This window comes from Gambusia affinis, linkage group LG20 (assembly GCF_019740435.1).
Source record: "Gambusia affinis linkage group LG20, SWU_Gaff_1.0, whole genome shotgun sequence".
NCBI classification, from domain to species: Eukaryota; Metazoa; Chordata; class Actinopteri; order Cyprinodontiformes; family Poeciliidae; genus Gambusia; species Gambusia affinis.
The window spans coordinates 18,471,206-18,493,292 of record NC_057887.1 but is presented as its reverse complement, the minus strand read 5'-3'; the positions used below and the strand labels follow the sequence as shown (position 1 = coordinate 18,493,292).

At 36.0% G+C, this 22,087-nt stretch overlaps 1 protein-coding gene across 4 annotated transcripts; it reads left to right on the top strand.

Moving 5' to 3' along the window:
• Positions 1-4,472: 4,472 nt before the first annotated feature.
• On the top strand, positions 4,473-22,057 carry LOC122823251 (serine/threonine-protein kinase tousled-like 2). 4 transcript variants are annotated; one of them, XM_044102674.1, is made up of 21 exons: positions 4,473-5,090; positions 7,207-7,301; positions 9,046-9,117; positions 10,279-10,348; positions 11,214-11,251; positions 11,415-11,507; positions 12,587-12,688; positions 13,392-13,484; positions 13,639-13,749; positions 13,830-13,966; positions 14,928-15,077; positions 15,613-15,679; positions 15,772-15,869; positions 16,082-16,163; positions 16,350-16,441; positions 16,523-16,612; positions 16,781-16,950; positions 18,929-19,061; positions 19,160-19,271; positions 19,353-19,460; positions 21,155-22,057. In XM_044102674.1, the coding sequence occupies exons 2-21, from the start codon at positions 7,209-7,211 to the stop codon at positions 21,332-21,334; spliced, it is 2,091 nt and encodes a 696-aa protein (XP_043958609.1). In that variant the 5' UTR covers positions 4,473-5,090; positions 7,207-7,208; the 3' UTR covers positions 21,335-22,057. The 4 variants fall into 4 exon arrangements, with proteins under 4 accessions (XP_043958609.1, XP_043958610.1, XP_043958611.1 ...); XM_044102675.1 differs by lacking the exon at positions 9,046-9,117 and having other exon boundaries at positions 4,476-5,090; XM_044102676.1 differs by lacking the exon at positions 11,415-11,507 and having other exon boundaries at positions 4,477-5,090.
• The last annotated feature ends 30 nt before the right edge of the window (positions 22,058-22,087 follow it).

The following is a 22,087-nucleotide window of genomic DNA, read 5'->3' as shown; positions in this document are numbered from 1 at the left end:
AGATACTTGGCAATATTACCAGGTCCCAGGAGATGAGATACTGGACAACCAGAAGATAATCCATGAAAACCTCTTGTTTTTTGTTTTTGTTTTTTTGTTTTTGGGGGAGGGGGGGGGGGCATGGCAGACTCAATTTCAAAACGAATGCTATTTATTGTTTTCATTAAAGAGAAAATTTAAATTACACACGAATAAGGTTGTTCACCCAGTAAGTCACTAAAATTCATGGTAGCGACGGATGTAAACAGTTACATGAGATTTATTTCAGCCATGGGACGTCAATTTTTCTGCTATAATCGATAGTAGCCACGCAGGCACATCCACTACAAGTAAACAAACACACCCAGTACAACACTCATTCTATTGGCTGAGAGGTTGCTAGGCGACGGTACTTTCTCATTCCAAGCGCTACCAGAGAGGTTTGCAAGCGGAGATTTGATCCGAGCAGAGAGAAGTTTTGAAGCGAGGAAAAAGGTTTGAGAAAGCACAGTGGATATTTGAAAGAGAGCAAAAGTTTTGAGTACAAGCATTACAACTTTTGAGAAGGAAGACACAAAGTCTTACTGTCAAACTGAAAATGTTAGCACAAAAGACATAAAATCCTGCTTCCAGACTGAAAATGTGTACTCTCTTATTATGGTAGAAATATTCCCCCATAGTCCGCGTCTTATTCAGGCGTTGGAGCACCAGGCCTTTTATACTTTTATACTTCAGAGCAGCTACTTATGTGAAGTTTTTTAAGGGGATGAGAAGCAAACCATCATCCTCCTACTACTCCCTGTTGTCGTCTTCTTCGTTGGTTTCACTTGTAGTGATCACGTGATTGGCGTGATGTGAAAAAAGTGTTAAGATACGGCTGAAAAACCATTACCACCTCATCCTAATGCAGACACTTGTCAAGAATTGGTGTGGTGTGAGGTGGGGTAGACACGGCAGACCCAGAAGAGATGTAGATGATGAGTTTAATCCTGACAATAATCCAGAAACACAGTCCACAGACCTGGCAGCACTGCTGAGCGTAGGTTTATGCTCATAACAGGTAGCAACAGGAAAACATCTATGGACAAACTGACATGTGCAGAACTGACGCCAAAATGAGACGAGGACCCAACAAAGACACGGAGACACAGGTGACACTAAATACACATGAGGTAATCAGGGGACGAGACACACCTGGGAACTAATCAAGGGGATAGACAGGACAACACAGAGAATCAGGCACACAGGAAACTAGAAATAAATACACAGAAAAACATGGAACCTGACAACACTTTATCGAAACGCGTGAATTTTTTCAAAATCGGCGTGTTTCCATTAGCAAATTAATTTTTGTCATTTCATTTTATAGTAATGATAACTACTGACTACATACTCCAGAACGTTATAGGCTGCAATCTTTTACTTTCTCCGGCCGTTTGTTTTTGCAAATGTTTCCACTAAGAAATCCAAAATAGTCACAGATACTGAGCAGTAACTCCACCCAAACTGCAGGACTGTTGGACTTGGTCAGTGTGACGCATTGTCTACACTTTAAAACTTATGCAGAGTCACTGTAATATCACAGTAACGGCGTTGCTACAACAAAGTAGAGTAAAAGGAGAGAGAAATGTTGAGACACAGCTGTGCAGTCAATGTTCTACCCACAAACTTGTGGTCATTTTACAGCGTGTATCCTGTGAAACCGTGTTATAATCACTTGAAGAACAGAGGAACGGGTCAACATTTACACATAATTATTGAACAAAGCCTGAACCGCGGGTCCCATAAACTACCCACACACAACTTTTTTCTTTAAAAATCTGCTCACGATCCGAGGAGGTTATGGTTGATTTTATCTGAGCTTAAATAGTTTAACCCGCAAAATATTACTTTGAATTAAGGACTGACATCCTCCTTCACCACAGACAACTTTGACAGATGTTGAGGATTTAAAATCAGTTAAAGTTAAGAAGGCATGTCTAAATACAAGCAAACAAACAAAAAAAACAATAAAAACAAGCTAACAGAAATCTTGGGATGTGGATTACTTTAAACTAGAACTGAAGTACACAGTTAATTTTAGTTGTTGTTTTTTCTGGGAAGTCAAAATGTTAAATTACAGTGGGATAAAAAAGGCCTCAGAAAACTTTCTAGAACTTCTTAAGGAAGAAACAATTTAAATATGTATGTGTAATAAACTGATTTCCAAACCTTTTTTATTGCTTTGATAGGGAATTATTTGTTTTTAAAATAAAAGTCCAAGTTTTTTTTAGTGTCACTGTGATGCATGAAAGTTTTTGTAAACTCATATTTGTTTAATCAACTTATTATTTATTGTAAGAATTTGACAAGTACTTTTTGTTTGATTTTATACTTTGACTTTTAAAGATACATCACTTTAGTTTTATCAAAATTTAGCATGAGATTAAAATTTTTGATTTTTTATGAATGTCTTCTTTAACTCAAAACATCACAATAAGCCATTTTGAATTAAATAGATGTTAAAACATGCTTCTTTTAAAAGTTTTTATTTATTTTTAACAGAAAAAGCAAGCCTATGTTGCACCGATTGTTTCAAAAATATATCTGTGTTAGTGTTAAGTACAAAACAATGATCAAAATGGGATCTGACTGATTTCTAAACTTTTAATTTAGACTCACGCAGTTTCAGTAAATTTTGTTTTCATTGTGATATTCTACTGTCAAACAGCGACCTCTAGTGGAGTCTGTTCAGCAGCACAAAACTGCAGGAGGATTCTTTTTTTCACTACAACTTAAAGTGAGACTGATGAAATTCTGCTTAGGTAAAAAGTTCTGGCAGTGACACAAATATTTCTGTACATTGTAACGCGCATTCAAAGACTTTTATTAGACAAATACATCAAATCTATAAACATCTGGGACAAATCCTGAGTGATAGTAGCCTGTTCTTGTTTTATCAGTGCTCAGAATCTAGTGCAGAACTAACTTTCTTTCTTGTAAATGTAGATGCAACAAATGCAGATTTTAGCAGTATTTTTATATTATTTTGTTTTTGATAAATCGTGCTTTAAATTTCCACAACAACATGAGTATGAGTAATGTAATGAGTAATTTTTTTCCCTCATCATTATTTTGGAAACAGTGTTTGTTTTTTCTTACACCATTTCAAAGCAAACATCAGCACCCCCTGTTTTTGTAAATGTTTTATATTTTTCTTTGTTTTAAACCTAAAAACTGAAATAAAATGGTGGTTCTTTAAAAATGACCATCTATTTCCTTTTGGCGATATTAAGATGTATTTTCACAAAATGTTATATAACAAGCTTTATTGAGCTGGACTGAGAGCAAAAACAGCTCTGCCCTAGAATATTTCAGAATATGAGATCACATTTTTATTGTGGACACTGGAAAAGTTATAGAAATTTGAAAATTAACTAGAATTGACATGTCACAAATACAGTCTTCACATTATAAGGATTTCATGCAATCAACCAAAATGAAGTAGTGTAAACCCTGGATAAATTAAACTAATGGGCCCCAAATCCGGTCGTGTTTGAGCCCCCATAAGACGTTGTACCGGCCCTGGAAAGGAAACTACAAACCTAAGGAAGAAAACGCTGAGACGAGACCAGAACTGAACTTTGTGGTCTATGTGGGTTTAAAAACTACACATAATCAAACCAAAACTGAAACATGGCAGTTGCAGCATCATGCTGAGGGGATGCTTTCCGTTAGTAAAGTAAACTGAAGATTGTGACTGTATGAAAAAATGTGGAAAAGTTCAAAATGTACAAATAATTTTGAAAGTATTGTAGATATATTGTAGATGATGATTTTTCAGACACAATAAGTCTTGGGTTGAGAGATGGACTTAAAGTTTATCACAATATTTTGTGGTATTGTCATGATAACAATAAATGATAAGAACTATTCATTACCTCCGTTTTAGCTAAGCAATCAAAGCCCTGCAAACACAAATATTGCTCTAGAAAAATGTTCCCATTAGTAAAATGCTTCCTTAAAACACCAGTTACACACAAAAAGTGTGATTTATATCACTAAACTGCACACAGTGACTGCATTTAATCATATTTTCAAATATTTATTGATATTTTCATTGAACAAGCGGAGGAGAAAATAGTAAAATTAACAATCCTAATAATAAGGACAGTTTTGAGAGCTCTTCAACATCAATAATTAGAATAAATCAGAATTATACCAGGAAATTTATCACAATAAATGATAAACGATATGATAAAATCCCATCACAGTAAGGTCTGTGCACCTAAAATCAGTTCACTGAATTCCACACAAAAAGAAAGATTACCTTAAACATCTGAACTGAAAATATGCCATTTAATGTTTGTCGTGTTAAATTAAAGAAATGCAAAATAAATGCGTTTTCTTTTTTTAAATGCCACAAGTTGGGTCAGAAATAACTTTGCGCAAAAATAATGTGACCAGAGAGAGAAAAGTGATTCGATGCATCCTAAATGATAAGGTTTGCTTGCACAGACACCCTGGAGGTCTGGGTCCTTGTAAAGGTTTCTTGTCCTCCCAGTTTCAGCCTTGATCACCGTGTGCATTGTAAATCGGGGTGGAGGTTACATCAAACCAGCACTCGGCTTGGGAAACATCAGTGTCAGTTTCCTCTGGAGCTCCTGCACGGCCTTGGTGATACTGAAGGTTGTGATCTCTTGTCATTAGGAAGAAACGATGGATTTAAACACACCGACTCTTGCCGCTTCAGACGCTCGATGATGCCAAAAGATTAGATCAACCGAGGCAGAAATGTGACAACACTTGTTTAAGGGGATTCAGAGCACTGACAGCTCCCGGCCCTCCACGGTGGGCCACCGACTCAGACGAGGAAAACCCGAGGATCACGGCCTTCCGTCCGGATGACACCGACAGGAGCGAGCCGCACCGCTTTGTGTAGCTAGCATTAGCTAAGCTAACAAGTGTCTCCTCAAATTTGACTTAATTATAAATGGATATCTCAGTTCATACAGAGTTATATCGGGTGCTTGGACTGAGGAGCTGTTGATGAGTTTGCTGTCTCTGAAATGGACGGACCACATCTTTTATAGGACCGTATCTGGCTGTGAAAACTGCTAAAGGTTTTCCAGGTGAGACCTTCGTCCTAGCTAATATTAACCTTAGCTCGCTAGATAACTTCGTTATCCTTGCTAATCACTCTCATTTTGTGCTGCTATTACTAGTTGTTTCTGGTGTTTATTCCATTATGGCAGCCTTTTTGGTGAGCTACAGTTTTGATTTTGATAAATAAACTGTAGGGTAAAATGTTAATTAGCACGGACATTGGACAGGTTAGATAATCTCCATCCGGTGGTTGGTCAGGGACGTCGACTGTTTTTAATTTGACTTCTTTTGAGAAGATTTCCGAGAAACTCGTTAAATATTTTAATCAGTATTTACGTTAAACACAGTTTAACGTCCCAAACTGTCATGAATCATATTGTTAAAGCTTCTTTCTAAAAGTAAATCCATTTATTTCAGTGCAGTTTGAATAATTACAAGTATTTTCTTCCGTTTATTCAATAAAAATATTGATTAAATGTAATATCTATTGGTATTTTTGCTAACATACATTTATTTTTGTAATGTCCTGTCTGATACTAGGTCTTTCAATGCTTTTTTTAGAACATTGTATTAATTTTGGATTTTAATATTAACAATATAAAATATAACAATATAAAATACAAACACATTTTCAAGGATGCAAATTTAAAAAGAAAAATCCTCTGTTGCTTTTTTTATCCAGGTTCATCTAAATAAATCAGAAAATGACTGAAGAGTTTTATTTTAATAATTAAAATTAAATTAAAATGTTTTCTTTAAAAAGCAATCGCTAATTGGTTTAGGTTGTATTAATAAACTCATTAATTTTATATGATTTATTTTTTCTACTGCTTACAACTACAGTAATTAAAATGTAGAATTATGGTTTTCAGAAAACTAAAATATAACATAAGACCAATAATCATTAAAACAGAAATCTCTGCCTATAGAAAACGTTCTACATGTGTTTTATAGTGTATGCACTATAGGTAGTCGGTTTGTTTGAACATGTTTTCATGAGAAAATGTGCAAAAAAGTCAATTCATTCCAATTAAGTTCAGTTCATGATATAGTTACCTTAAAAAGTTTTCTGTCAGCAGATTGCCTCGAGTCACTGACTTGCATTTTAGCAACGTTTCTTGCGTTTTTGACTTTGCAGCAATCTCTCTTACCGAGAACGCATGTAGCGACAGTGGAGAGGAAAAATTCCCCTTTAACAGGAACAAACCTCCGTTAGAACCAGAACCAGGCTCAGAATGAGCGCGACCGACTGGGGTTTGAGAAGACAGAGCAGTACAACTGTCAAGTCAAAAGTCTTAATTATTTTTGGAAAGGACTTTGCTTGACCATTACTAACATTTCTACTCTGAAAATCTTTTGTGTTGTCTTCTTATTAAGCACTTATTAAGCTTGTTGCAATAAGGAATACATTTTTAATTGCATGATAAATTAAAATAAGTTAAATAATTTTCTTTTGCATAATTAATTTTTTCTTTTCTGTCTTTCTTTCTTTCCTTTTTCTTTCTACCAAAAACAGTGACAAAAGTCTTCAGTCTGGTGCTGAACTAGCCCTTTTTTTGAAGGACAATTTTATTTACAGAAACTTTATAATCCATTTTATTTATTTCTATTGTTTGTTTAATTTGGGTATTTAAAATGTTTTTCAGTTCCACTGTTAAATGTTCATGAGAATTTAAAGTTTATTTGTCTTTAAGAATGTGTTCCTACATTATTATGTCATTACCATGATGGTACTTAAAAAAGGTCTCAAAACAACCATATTATCATGTATCACAATAACTTCTAGGCTAATTTATCATCCAGAAAAACTCATAATTGTGACAGGCCTACTTTGATTACCTAACAAACTGAATTTTGAGATTTAATTAGCTATAATCCATAATCATCCGTGCCAAAAATCTCCACAGGAGTCAGCAATCTTTCAAGATGGTTTTTTTATTATAAATTTTCCATTAAGTAATAAAACAGTCATGCTTTAACTACCTGTGATATTTGCTAATCTAATTTAGCCCCAGGTGAACCATTTGACTGTAAGGAATTTTATCTTTTGTTGCTTGAGTTGGACAGAATGTCTTTGTTGGTTCTTGTGACACCAACCAACCCGGCTGAGTTGTAATTTTCCTCACTGGTTTTGTTGTCTAGGCATGATGGAAGGACTTCAGCGCCAGAGTCTCAGCCTCGACCCACGTCGGCAGGAACTTCTTGAGGCTCGATTCACCGGAGTTGGTGTTGCCAAGGTTGGTACACTGCTGGCCCTTCAAGATTTTTGTCTCACTTAAATATTTCAGATCAATAAATTCATTTAAATATCAGATAAAGACAACCTAATCAATTTAAAATGATTTCTTTTATTAAAGGAACAAAACTTCTGGTCCTAACCAAAGATTTTGGTTGGGGTTTTACTACCCTAAAATTAGATACCCCAAAATATAGAACCTGTCTGACAATGCAAAGTTGCCCTTTTCTGCCAGTTGCAACATCCAGCTGTTTATCATGTGACTCATGTAATCTGAAAAAGTGTTTCCATTTGCAGTTTTGTGAAATACTCCAATTTTGAGACAGCTGAAATCCGCCTTGTCCTAACTTGACTTCTTTTTTCTTTTTAATTGGCGAATTTCCATTTAACAAACTTATTTTTGTAATTCCAGTTTGTGCAATTAAGTGGTCAATGGAAAAACAGCTACAGTCAGGTAACACAAATTGTTGATGAAAGTTGTTGTTGCCAAGGATGTCAAACCTTGTTAAAGGGTTTAGGGACCAATGAGTTTTTTGTACAAGACCAGATTGGCTATAATAGATTTTACCCCCTTAATAGATGAAATATTCATGTGAAAACTGAATCTTTATCCAAAAAAAACAAATCAACCCAACAAAACCAACCAACCAACCTAACAAAACCAACCAACCAATCAACCAACCCACCCCATAAAATCAAACAGCTGTAACAAAACCAAACCAAACCAACCAACCAACTAACTCAATAAAACAAAACCAACCTACTGACCCAACAAAACCAAACCAACCAGGCTTCTAGAAAAGTTGAAGAAGTGTTACTCTTCATACTTGAGTACAGTTTGCAGGCACTCTCCCCACCTCTTGTCCAAAACGGAAATTCTCTTTGCAAATAAGTCTTAACATTTGGCTTAAATTCAAAAGGAACTTGGAAATACAGCTGCTTTTTATATTTACAATGAAAAGCATTGTAAAGCAGATTTATGTAAATATTATTATATTTACATAAATCTTCATAAATTTATGAAGATAAATTTACACATCAGTTTTTCACCCAGCTGTTTGGCATAGTCTTGAAGTAGACAGTAATCCCAAAGTGTAACAGAATGATGTTTCTGTTCGACTTTAGAAAGGTTTGAAAGTCTTTTCTGTTCTGCGTTCAGGGATTCTTCTTGAGCAGAACGGTCTGTTTTACTGGGATGAAGGTAAAACAAGAAGAGCTTTGTGTTGGCTGACATGGACGCCGGCCAACAGTTCTTTGTTTCTCTAGAAACGAGTGACACTGAAATGGTACCACAGCTCAAGCCGGGTGGATGATATGATGCAAATGTCGGCTATTACGGCACGAAACTATTTCTACTTCCACTCTATTTGATTCAGCTAATCCTGAGACGTATTTGTGGAAAACCCAAGTTGAAAATGAGTGAATGAATTTAGTCGTTCTTGTGCTTTGTGACAAGGCTAATTGGTTCAAGAATTTGCGCTAGTTTCTCCATCTACACAAAAACTAAACTTTTGACTCCATGGCACTGAAATTTCACCTAACTTGGACTAAAACGTCGGAAAATGTTTTTTGTTGCTGTTTTAAGGGATGAATTGAATCTGAGTCAATTTTCCAAATAATCTTGTCAGAAAAAGGTCTCCAATCAACTCTAAGATGTATTTTAACCTCTCAGATTTCAATATTTAGATTTATTTATAGAATATGTTAAAGCAGGAGATCATGTCTTCTGTTTCTATTTGTTGCAGACTTCTGCCAACAGCGAATCATCAAACCAGTCTCAGTGCAGCGCTGGGTCTCTGAGTGACAAGGAACCAGAGGTTGTAGCGTCCCGGTTGAATAGGATGGTCTCTTAAACTGATGGTTCACAGTCCTTTATTGAATAGCCTTTTATTGTGAACACACCGTAAGAGCTACAAAATATACAAATAAAATAACATTAGTACTCAAACAGTGTTGTTCTGACCTTAACATATAAATCTTTTACCTTCTGTGCTAAAATTATGTTTTACAATAGATGTATTTATTAAAATCCAAAATCCCTGTCATGAAATAAAATGCAACGTATTTCAACTGTTGACGGTTGACCATAGAAAATCAGCACCATCTAGTGGCAAAACACAACCGTCACACCCAATAGAGAAATACTGTACACGTTCCGCAGGAAAAATAAACACATATACACGACAACACACTCACCTTGTTCCCTCATCAACCAGGCGCCAACCAACCGATTGTCACCCTGAATCACACCCCAACTATCTCCCCTTCACTCCGACTCGTTCATGTCAACTTTCTCTGCCCCAACGGCCGCGTTTTGCGTCAGTCACCTTACCGTTCCAAGCCCTTTCAAAATAAAAGCATCGACTATCATGTCAACAAATACATGACATGAGGAAACATGAAATATTAGAAAAGTCATTTACAGAGGTTGGTCGGGAAAAAATGTATTTAATGCTTTTTTATCGTATTTTTAAGTTGTAATGAGCTTTTTTTCTATAGGAACACATTTATTCCAGTTATATGTTTGCGTTAAGTCAGTGGTTCCCAAAGATTTTCTGGGGCCCCTTAAAAAGAAAAAATATCAACTGGGCACAAACATCGTACAACCAGACATAAACCTATAAAGATATTTTGTTTTCAAACTCCACTGAAGTTTATTTCACACTTCAGGTTGCAACAAAACACACTACAAACCATCTTTATAGTGAAACATTTTTCTGTAACTGTTTTTTTGTTTTTTTTTAATTCATCCATACCGCTTCCCCCATCCCCTGCAATGGCACTGCGTCCCCCCTAGAGGGCGCGCCCCACACTTTGGGAACCACTGCATTAAGTGAAGAACATGTTTAACTTTTTGTTTAAGTCAATCTCACTTTAGTTTTTTGTTTTTCAATGTGTTCGGATAGTTAGTGCAGGTTTAAATTGGCTATTTATTTCTTAAAACACTTAAAAATAGAAGCTGTTTTTGCTTCTTTCAGTCTCTGGAGAGAAAGGCCAATGGGAGAAGCAAGAAAAGAAAAGGCGACATCTTCGACAGCAGCAGCCAAGGTACGCCCAACGTACTTCCTAACAAAACATCAAAATTATTAGAGATATTTAACTGAAATGAATCAGGTGTTAGCTTAACTTTAGACTGTAAATATAAAGTCAAAAACATCTCAAACTTGAGCTCTTCACTACAGCTGTTAGATTTAATTATGTCAGCGTCAAGAAGTTGTTAAGCTTTCAAGGCCAAAGTTTCAAATTTCCACCTGAATATTTTTGCTTATTTTAATTGTACAAAGTTATTTAAATGTCCTGTGAGTAAATATTTTTGCCCATTTCTCCATAACAGCTGGAGCTTTCAGTAACCAGCGGTTATTTACTAATTACCATCTATTAAAAGTGTATTTCATCAGAGTCAACCAAAGAAAAAGATGCTCCCTGCAATGATGGGAGTGAAATTGCTGCAATAACCCGTTGTTGGCTGGAAAGCGCAACGTCTCGCCTTTCAGAAACCGTTGGAATTTTTCAGATTGCACAAAGTTTCGCAGAGTTACGGTACCACGAAGTTGGCTTGTAAAAATGTGTCGTCGGCGACACCTTTTCGGCCAATAAGGGTAAAATATTGTAGTAAATAATGTATGTATTTATTTAGACTTAAATATATCGCAGTATATGTCTAGGCTGTGTAAAATTATTCCTATTAATTTGTGTAACTTTTCTTTTACATCTGAAAACATGGTATGAGTTTATGGGGTAGGAGTTTCTTCTTCCTGCTCCTCTTCAAACATGTTAAGATTACTGTAACTACAAAAAAATGTCTCTTGAATTTCTTGTTTATGTCTGTTATTTTATTCTGCCAGCATGTTCTAAATAAAAAAAACTAGTTGAATTGTTTAATTTTCTTTGTGCATTTTCTGATTCATTGTAGGAAAGGGAAAAGGGCAAAAGCTAAATGATTATTTTGAGGTGAGTCCAGTTAAATTATGTGTAACTTACTTCAACTCTCCTTCAAGCTTTCCTGTCTAAACTTCATGCTTGTGTAGGGAAATTCTTTATTCGTCTTTTACTGAATTACTATTCTTCCCTTTCTCTTGATTTGGTTCCCTTCTCCAAATTGCCCCTCACCCAGTTTGCTGGTAGCAGCGGCTCTGGCGCCAGTCCTGCGCGAGGCGTCCATTTGCTGCTGCGCTCCTCTTCGCAGTGCTCTCTGTCTTATCCTCCGGTGAGAACTGGCGTCCATCTTAAGTCTGCTCTGCTCCTCATCAGCTCTTTTTAGCTTCGTCTTTCTCTGATTTCCTTTTTTTGTTGTTTTTTTTTGATGTCCAAAATGTTTCACCGGAAGTTGAAAGCTCTAAGGTGCAAGAATTTCTTTTTATTTTTTAGTTAAAAATGCTAAATTATTTTATTGTGGATTTCTTTCTTTTTACCTGCAAAGCAACAAATTATCATATACATATAGGAGTGAGCATTTATTGTGATAAATCTGTTATTATAGTAAGAATTTATATTTTGTCACAATAAATTTCATTTAATCTTTAAACTGCCCCTATTGTCAAGCTGGATAGTTTTACTATTTTTGCTACTCTTTGTTCAATAAAATCATCAATAAATACCAATAAATTTGAAAAATATCCAATTACAATTTGCAGTTTAGTGATAAAAATCACTCTTATTAATTGTGCATTACAAATGGGAATGTTTTTGAAATGCGTTGTTTGTGTTCGTGGGGCAATAATTATTGTCAGGCTTGTTACGATAATATTGCTGGACGATAAATTGTCCCAGAAATTATCGCGATAGTCAGTAATGTTGTTTTGAGACCATTTTTAAGTCATATGATAACAGTATAATCATGCAAAAAATAAACTTTAAATTCTAATGAGCATTTACCATCAAAAAACATTTTAAATATGCAAAATAAATAAAACAATATAAATAATAAATAAAATTGTGAAGTTTCTGTAAAACACCAGACTGAAGACTTTTGTCCAGTTTTTGTAGAAAGAGAGAAAAGAGAAAAATAAGTCATGCAAATGGATATTATTGAGTTTGTGATGACGTTTAGACACTTTTATTGTTATTACAATAACATTACAAAATATTGCGATAAAACTTTAAGCTTAATTGGACCAAACTTTGTCACCAGTGAACAAAAAAACAGTAGTAATTTTGTACAAAAACAAAAAAAATAACCAAATCCAGTAAATGTAGATTTAAAAAATGTTAATATTCCAGTGACTGTATAGAAATGATTGTTTTATTTGATTGTTTGATTGTCTTTAATTGTTTCTGTGCTTTCAGAACGGCAGCCCTTCGTCCACAGGCTCCGCCCACACCGACTCCTCTTCCTGCAGCTCCTTTAAGACGGCTCCTACAACTTTCTGTTCACACAAAGGAATCCAGGTAAATAATTTTAGTCACTCCCAAACTCAGACATTTGTTGTTTTCTTCTGTATTTTTATTTGGTGAACTTGTTGTGGCCATTTATTCTCAGAGTTTGTAAATATTTATGCAAATTAGAATATACTTAAGTTAGTTTGGAACCAGATTAATTAATTTTTGTATTTGGAATTGCTGTGATTAATTTGGGAACTTTTCTACCCTTCCATTAATTTTGAACATTTTTTTTCGGTGTGACAACTGGAGTTTTATTAAAATAATTTTTTGACCATTTTTGAAACTTTTAAGATCAGATTGAGTGAACTTAATCTGTGTTGTAAGAAATTTTTAGCTGTTATTTTGTTTATACTTTTGCAAGAGACAAACGCACTGCCTTTTTCTGGAAAAATTTTGGTTTTGGAGCAGAATTTACAACAGCATTTGTTTTTTCTTTTCTCTTTTACAAAACTGCAAACGATGCAGAAAATAAAAGTACAATTTTAGCACTATATTTTTTTCATTTTCTAATATTTTGATTGATGGAGTCAAAAAATGATGTTGCAATTTATTTTAAAATGATTATAGTGACGTTTTTAATTGTCAGAACAGAGAAACCTCATCACTGCTACTCACATTTAATGTAAACAACATCCAGTTTTGTAATTTTAGGATTTAAAGTGTGGCCTTATTATTTAGGAAGGAGATTTTTATGTGCTTACTTTTTCAGTCAGATCTGACGCTGCTGAAACTGAAAGCAATAGAAAAGGTCAAGAACTCTGACCTGGAGAGGACCGAAGGGAGGATAGACGACCTTTTGAGGGTGAGATATTTAGATACTTCCTGCTCTAAATACAACTTTACAGGTTTGAAGGATTTCTAGATTTACAAGAGTTTTGTTCCAGTTTTTTTTAGGATAAATGATGCATCTCTTCATAAAAATCTATATATTTTTTTATCTGGTCATGTATTTGCAGTCTAACTGTGACCTGAGGCGTCAGGTTGATGAGCAGCAGAAGATGCTCGAGCGCTACAAGGAGCGTCTGAACAAATGTGTGAAAATAAGCCAGCAGCTGCTAATTGAGCAGGTTAGCGTGTGCTGAATTTTTAAGTTCTACATTTAATGAAATTTTTAAGTCCTTAACCCTTTTGTTTACTGTTCTTAAAGTCAAAGAGGGAGAAAATGGCTTGCAGGGACAAGAGCATGCAGGATCGTCTGCGTTTGGGTCACTTCACCACCGTTCGCCACGGAGCGTCCTTCACGGAGCAATGGACCGACGGATACGCCTTCCAGAAACTCATCAAGTCAGTAAACATTTTACTGGATGATAACTTGCTCCTGTAATTACTGCAGTAACAATAACATTGTTGTTTTGGAGCCATTTCCAGCCATATTAATGCAAGTTTTATCTCTTAAGACAGATTAACGCTCAACGCTGGAACTGGAACATATTTTAAATATTCAAAATAAAAGCGAAAATAAAACCCACACACAACCGAAACCATAAATAAATTGGATTATGATGTCTCTCTCAATAAAATTGTGCTTCAAAAAATATTAATTACTAGAATGGAGATTATTTAACTCACTTTATCTTAGCATTCATTAGATTATTTGCAGGATTATGATAGTTTGGGGTTTTTCATTATAGTTTACTTTTATTTCGTTGTGACTTTTTGTTTGTCAGTTTTTATTGGTTAAATATTTTGTTTCTATTTAGTTTTTATTAGTTACAGTAGCAGTTTAAATGTTTTACATAGTTCAGTTCATTTTTAGGTGCAGAATTCAAAAAGGTCTGATTATCAATTATTGTACACCAAAGGTACAATTCTCAAAAAAAAAAAAAGAAAAATCAGTTATTGTTCAAAAATAATATTTGAATAATTTCCCTCGACTGTTGCTGCCGCTGTTTTGCCGTAATTTGCAGACAGCTGACAGCTTGAGTGGGAGAAAAAAATACAATTGAAAGGCTAAAAATATAAATACATAATCATGAAAACTAATATCTATAATTTCAGTATGTTTTAGTTTGTCTGCACAAACTACGCACATTATAGTTCCAGTTTGTTCTAATTTTTCCGTATTAAATTGCTGTTTTTATTTATTTCAGTTCACAGGAATGTTTTTGCATTTTCAGTTATTGTCGGTTTGTTAGTTTTAGTTAACTGTAATAATCTAGATTATTTGCTAACAGTCACGTAGCGTTTACCCTGCAGACAGAAAAGTAAAGGTGTTGACAGCATTTTGTTATTTTCTCTGTTTTAGGCAGCAGGAGCAAATCAACTCGCAGCGGGAGGACATCGAGAGGCAGAGGAAGCTGCTGGGAAAGAGGAAGCCTCCAGTGGTCCAGATGCCTCCGCCAAACATGGAGCAGAACAAGCGGAAGAGCAGAAACAACGGCCAGGAGAATGAAACGTACGCACAAAAAAACCCGACATTTTTCATTTCTTCACCTATTCTCAAATGAGTTCATGCGCCTTGCAGGGTTCACACTGGTGGTTGAAGTCCTTGAACATTACTAAACTTTTCCACATTTTATGATGGTAAAATCATAATCTACAATGTCTTTTATTTGGATTTTATGCAATGACCGACATAAAATATATCTGAAAAGTGTGGCTTGCATTTGAATGAAGCAATAACTTGTCAAATCACATTTTTGTCAAGTCTTTAGAAGTTTTTATCTACCTGTTTTGTACATCTGGAAACTCGCGAGTTCGACTCTCTTCTGCAAAATGGTTCATGTTGGATGGAAATCATCTAACTATAAACCTTTGTAGTTGTGACATGTCAAAATGCATAAATATAAGGGGTGTAAATATGTCAACATGCTGCTTGTTTATTCAGTTTGTAATAAAATACAGTATTAGTGCAACAAACTGTAACACAAAGTCTGAGGTTTTTATTTTTAATCCGTCTAATCCGAGTTTTCCGATCCCGTCTCATCCAGGTTGTCGCTGGCTGCGTATCGGGAACAAGAGGAGATCTTCAAACTTCGAATAGGCCGTTTAAAAAAGGTGCTTTTCTCTCACCTTCCTCCAGTTCGGTGTCAGAGCTGCAGGTTTCATTTGAGAAAAAGAGGAGAGACGTCTCTGTGATTGATTTGTAGGAAGAAGCAGAGATCCAGACAGAGCTGGAACAGCTGGAGAGGGTTAGAAATTTGCACATTCGGGAGCTCAAGAGAATCCACAATGAGGATAACTCGCAGTATGTATTATCCCAGTTTAATGATATTTAAATCACATTGTTTAAAAAAAAAAAAAAAATAGTTGTGTCCGAAGTCTGTCTTAAAGAGCAAATCCCTGCATTTTATTGCAAATTTAATGTAAATATTTCTAGAGAAACACCAGAAAAAAAGTGATTTTTTTATTGCAAAAAATCTTAAAACTAATATTGAAATTAATTTTTTCTCTCTACAGATTTAGAGACCATCCCACACTGAATGATCGATACCTGCTTTTACGTTTATTAGGAAGAGGAGGCTTCAGTGAAGTTTTTAAAGTAAGCAGAAACTCTTTGTGTTATTCCTCCATTTGCTCTGTGTGTCTCCATTTATATTATTGAGTAAGCTAGAGGAAAATCTTGAGGTTAGCTTAATGTTGGACTAAAATTTAATAATTTAAACAGCTGTTGAGTAATAATACGATCCTCTAATGTTGATAAATAAGTAAAGGTTTTGTTTTTCAGGCGTTTGATTTAACGGAACAGAGATATGTAGCCATCAAAATCCATCAGCTCAACAAGAACTGGAGAGAGGAGAAGAAGCAAAACTACCACAGGTGAGTTTAAATCCATAAAAACCTTTTTGACTCCAACTTCATGAAAATATTTCATTTTTAATAACCTTTATCTGTTTGCAGACACGCCTGTAGAGAATACAGGATCCACAAAGAACTCGACCATCCTAGAATAGTCAAACTCTATGACTATTTCTCAATCGACAGAGATTCGTAAGTTCCTAAAAAAAATATTCTGCTGATAAACTTATTAAATGCTTCAGTTTTAAAAGATTTGCGTAGCTACAACTGACAGTTATTAACAGTTCTTCGTCCTTCTGCTAGTTTTGTCTGGAAATGTTTAATTAGAATAAAAGTGCCTGTTGTTTTGGATGTTGCCAGGTTCTGCACGGTGCTGGAGTACTGCGGCGGCAACGATCTGGATTTCTACTTGAAGCAGAATAAGTCGATGACGGAGAAGGAGGGTCGCTCCATCATCATGCAGCTCGTCAACGCCCTCAAGTATCTCAACCAGATTCGGCCTCCCATCATCCACTACGACCTCAAGCCTGGTACCTCATGATGTTTTCATTGAGCTCTGTTTGTTTTTAACCTTTATTTAACCAGGTTTGTCGCATTGGGATTGAAAAATAGAAACATGGGCAAAAACGGCAGCAGCAATCATAAAACTACCGATATCAAAACGCAATCATAATACAGCATGGATAATATAGTGAACACACACCCATAAAAAAAGACCAAAATACAACTTGATATCAGTCGAAGCATTTCCAAAGAAGTACCTGGTTTACAAACTGATTAATAAAGGTCTTAAAAAATTTTCAAAACATTTAAAAAAAGATATTGTTGCAACTTTGATTAAGTTGACTTAATTGTCTTTAGCAATTAGATTAAACTAAAACTGATTAAGAGAAATTTTACAAGTTGCCATAACTTGCTTAATTAAGGTTTTTTTTTACATCAAGTTGACCTAACATAGTTTTAAATTTTTAGAATTTTTTAAAACTCATTTCTGAGGTTAAGCCAACTTTGTAATGTTTATTTTTTAGAGCTTTAAAATTTTCCTTCTTTTATTATAGATTATGTTAGTGAGGCTAAAATGGGAAACACAAAGTTTCACGTTTGTATTTATTTTATTCAAGTGAAAAAAAATTAATTTTACAGATTTCCACCAAAAAAAACAAAAGCAAAAAAATTATTCCTAATTTTTGAAAATTAATTCCTTTAAATATGTTTTAACTTTTCAGAAGGAAAGCAGACAAAATCAGTAAATATAAGTATTGAGTATAAATGTTGAAAAGAAAATCTTAAATTTTCTAAGAACAAAATATTTTACAAACATTTTCATGACTCTTTAAACATTAAGATATTTTGTTGCCTCAAATAATAAACAAGATCTAATTCTGGAATAAAAATTCAGCGTCAGAATGTTTCTTGAATGTGGAGAACAAATCCCAGGGAATCGACAATAATGAAGACCTAAAGATCTATACTAAAATATGAGTAACTCAAAAATAATAGTGGGTAAAATCAACGGTGACTTAGATATGCTTTTATAATAAAAGAACAACATTACTTTAGATTTCTGAGCATTTAAAACAAACACATAAATACATCAAAAGCTGCCTGTAGCTTTTAAAAAACCCTTTTTACTGTTTTGGCAGCACAAAAAAAGACACTGTCATCAGCATAAAAATGAGAATTGCCTGATTGTCACCTTCTTAAAAAATGGCTTAAGTCATTTTTTGACAAAAGTGATTTATTTATTTATTTATGCAGACAAAATCAGTAAATATAAGTATTGAGTCTAAATGTTGAAAAGAAAAGAAAATCTTAAATTTTCTAAGAACAAAACGTTTTACAAACTTTTCACGTCTCTTTAAACATTAAGATATTTTGTTGCCTCAAATAATAAACAAGATCTAATTCTGGAATAAAAATTCAGCGTCAGAATGTTTCTTGAATGTGGAGAACAAATCCCAGGGAATCGACAATAATGAAGACCTAAAGATCTATACTAAAATATGAGTAACTCAAAAATAATAGTAGGTAAAATCAACGGTGACTTAGATATGCTTTTATAATAAAAGAACAACATTACTTTAGATTTCTGAGCATTTAAAACAAACACATAAATACATCAAAAGCTGCCTGTAGCTTTTAAAAAACCCTTTTTACTGTTTTGGTAGCACAAAAAAAGACACTGTCATCAGCATAAAAATGAGAATTGCCTGATTGTCACCTTCTTAAAAAATGGCTTAAGTCATTTTTTGACAAAAGTGATTTATTTATTTATTTATTTTGTTTTTACCTAAATCATTATTTGGCAAAAATTGACTTGCACCATGGGACATTTTTTATTTTAACTGTTCATATGTATTATAAAAAGACAGTATCCGAGATCAGAGCCTTGTGGAACACCATTGGATACTTGGAGACCTTCCAGTTGCACATGGTTTTGAAACCCTTCAGCTGATTTTCATTAAATGCTCAGACTTGTTTGTAATGACTCATTTTTTGCGTTTTCAGGGAACATCTTGCTGGTAAACGGCACGGCGTGCGGGGAGATAAAGATCACCGACTTCGGCCTGTCTAAGATCGTGGACGATGACAGCTCTGCTGATGGCATGGATCTGACTTCACAAGGAGCAGGGACCTACTGGTAAACACTCAAACCAAAATTTAACAACTTAAAGAGTTAATTACCGTTTTATCGCCCACCACATTGCAGAAAGTTGAAGTTGTGACTGAACCTTGCAGGTATTTACCACCTGAGTGCTTTGTAATGGGGAAAGACCCTCCAAAAATATCCAACAAGGTCGACGTTTGGTCAGTAGGCGTCATCTTCTACCAGATCTTATACGGACAGAAGGTAACCGCTGATCAGCGTCACCTGACGGACTAGTGAGGTTTCATTTCACCTTCCAACCGGCTGCGTTTTGCCTTTTCACAGCCGTTTGGTCACAACCAGTCCCAGCAGGACATCCTCCAAGAAAACACCATCCTGAAAGCTACTGAAGTGCAATTCCCCCCAAAACCCGTCGTCACCACAGAGGCAAAGGTTTGACACGTTTGGTTTGAGTTCATGGGTCAAAGTTCAGTCCAAACCCCATCCACCCATCCATCCATCCATCCACCCATCCATCCATTCACCCATTCATCCATCCATCCACCCATCCATCCATTCACCCATTCATCCATCCACCCATCCACCCATCCACCCATCCATCCATCCATCCATCCATCCATCCATCCATCCATCCATCCACCCATCCATCCATCCATCCACCCATCCATCCATCCATCCATCCATCCACCCATCCATCCATCCATCCACCCATCCATCCATCCATCCATCCACCCATCCATCCATCCATCCATCCATCCATCCACCCATCCATCCATCCATCCACCCATCCATCCATCCATCCATCCATCCATCCATCCATCCATCCATCCATCCATCCATCCATCCATCCATCCATCCATCCATCCATCCATCCATCCATCCATCCATCCATCCATCCATCCATCCATCCATCCACCCATCCATCCATCCATCCATTCACCCATCCACCCATCCATCCATCCATCCATCCATCCATCCATCCACCCATCCATCCATCCATCCACCCATCCATCCATCCATCCATCCACCCATCCATCCATCCATCCATCCATTCACCCATTCATCCATCCACCCATCCACCCATCCATCCATCCATCCATCCATCCATCCATCCATCCACCCATCCATCCATCCATCCATCCATCCATCCATCCATCCATCCATCCATCCATCCATTCACCCATTCATCCATCCATCCATCCATCCACCCACCCATCCATCCATCCATCCATCCATCCATCCATCCATCCACCCATCCATCCATCCATTCACCCATTCATCCATCCATCCATCCACCCATCCATCCATCCACCCATCCATCCATCCATCCATCCATCCATCCATCCATCCATCCACCCATCCATCCATCCATCCATCCACCCATCCATCCATTCATCCATCCACCCACCCATCCACCCATCCATCCACCCATCCACCCATCCATCCATCCATCCATCCACCCACCCATCCATCCACCCATCCATCCATCCATCCATCCATCTATCCTTCTGTCCTTCCCTATCTTTTTCTCCCTTCCTTCCCTCCTTTCCTTCCTTCCTGTCTCTGTCTTCCTATTGTCTACCTTCTTTTATTTTTAGTTTTTCCTTCCTCTTTCTTTTTATTCTTTTTTCTACCCTTTTTCATCTTTTCTGTCTAGTTTCTTTCCCTTTGTTTTCCATCTTTCTTTCTTGTTTTGTTCTTTTTCTCTCCTTTCTTTGTTTCTCTTTTTTCTTTCTCTGTCTTTCTTTCCCATCTACTTAATTTTTCTTCATCTTTCTGTCTTTCTTTTTTCTACCACTTTTTATTGATTTGTCTTTCTTTTTCTTTATTTATTTTTCTATCTTTCTTTTTGGTTTCTTTCCTTTATTCCCTTTTCTTCCTCTTTCTTTTGTCTCTTTCAGTTTTTTTTCTCTTGTATGAATAACCTTTGTATGGCTACTTGTGAAGGAATTAGCCTCAATATTTGCATTTTTTTTAATAAAATATGTCCAGCATATTATTTCACTAAAATGTTGTTTTAGTGAAATATGACAAAATGTGTAAAAATCTCGGCGTCTCTGTGGTACTGAAGCCACCAGATGAACGTTGGTGATCCTTGTATTTCCTCTCTATTGGCTCCTTTCTAGGCTTTTATTCGCCGTTGCTTGGCGTACCACAAGGAGGACCGCGTGGACGTGCTGCAGTTGGCCAGCGACCCCTTCCTGATGCCCAGCATTCGTAAAGCGCTGGGCAGCAACACGACGTCGCTGCTGCCCAGTCCCTCCACCTCCAGCTGCTACAGCAGCAGTGCCTCCAACTCAAGTTAGCATGAAGAACGAAGCGGGAAACCCAGAGGACTACGGAGACGTTATACAGTCGTGTTTATGTGGAGCAGAGGAAAGAGGGGACCCCAAAATTATGAATGGAGCGGGACTGGAGGATGGGACCTCCAGCTGGTCCAAACGTGCAGGACCAAGGCTCCAGCTGTGGGCTCAGTAGAACCCAAAGATTTGCAGATATGCATGCACTAACATAAACCCTGTCTTACTCAAAGGGACTTTCTTCATGCTAAAATAAAGAGCATTTGGAAAATTTTGCACAATTGACTCGCTTTGGTGTATGACATGTGGGAAGTCACATGGTCATACTCAGGATAGTTTACAAAAGTTAATAATTTATAATGTTTTACCCCATACTGCTTGAAGTCTATCAAACTGTCAATCATATCTCTAATGGTCAGTTTCAAATATACCTGTAAGGATGAGAGAATTAAAGCAGTCTTGTTGACTTGAAATCGCTGAAGCTTAATTCATGACTTGAAACAGAAGAGAGCTGATTCTGGAGAGAGTGATTAGTTTTGACCTATTTTCTGTAACTGTACTTGAAGTCAGCTTTTTATTTTAATGAAGTCCATATTTTTCCATTAGATTCCCCTTCCTAATGTTGTTGCTAACCTTAAACTGGAGGGGCAGGTTGACTCTGGGTGAGTGTTGTGAGTTGCGACTCAACTGAAATAATTAATAAGATCATTAAAAAGTATTTGGTTATCATTTGGTTATGGTGCCTTATTTCACTCACGA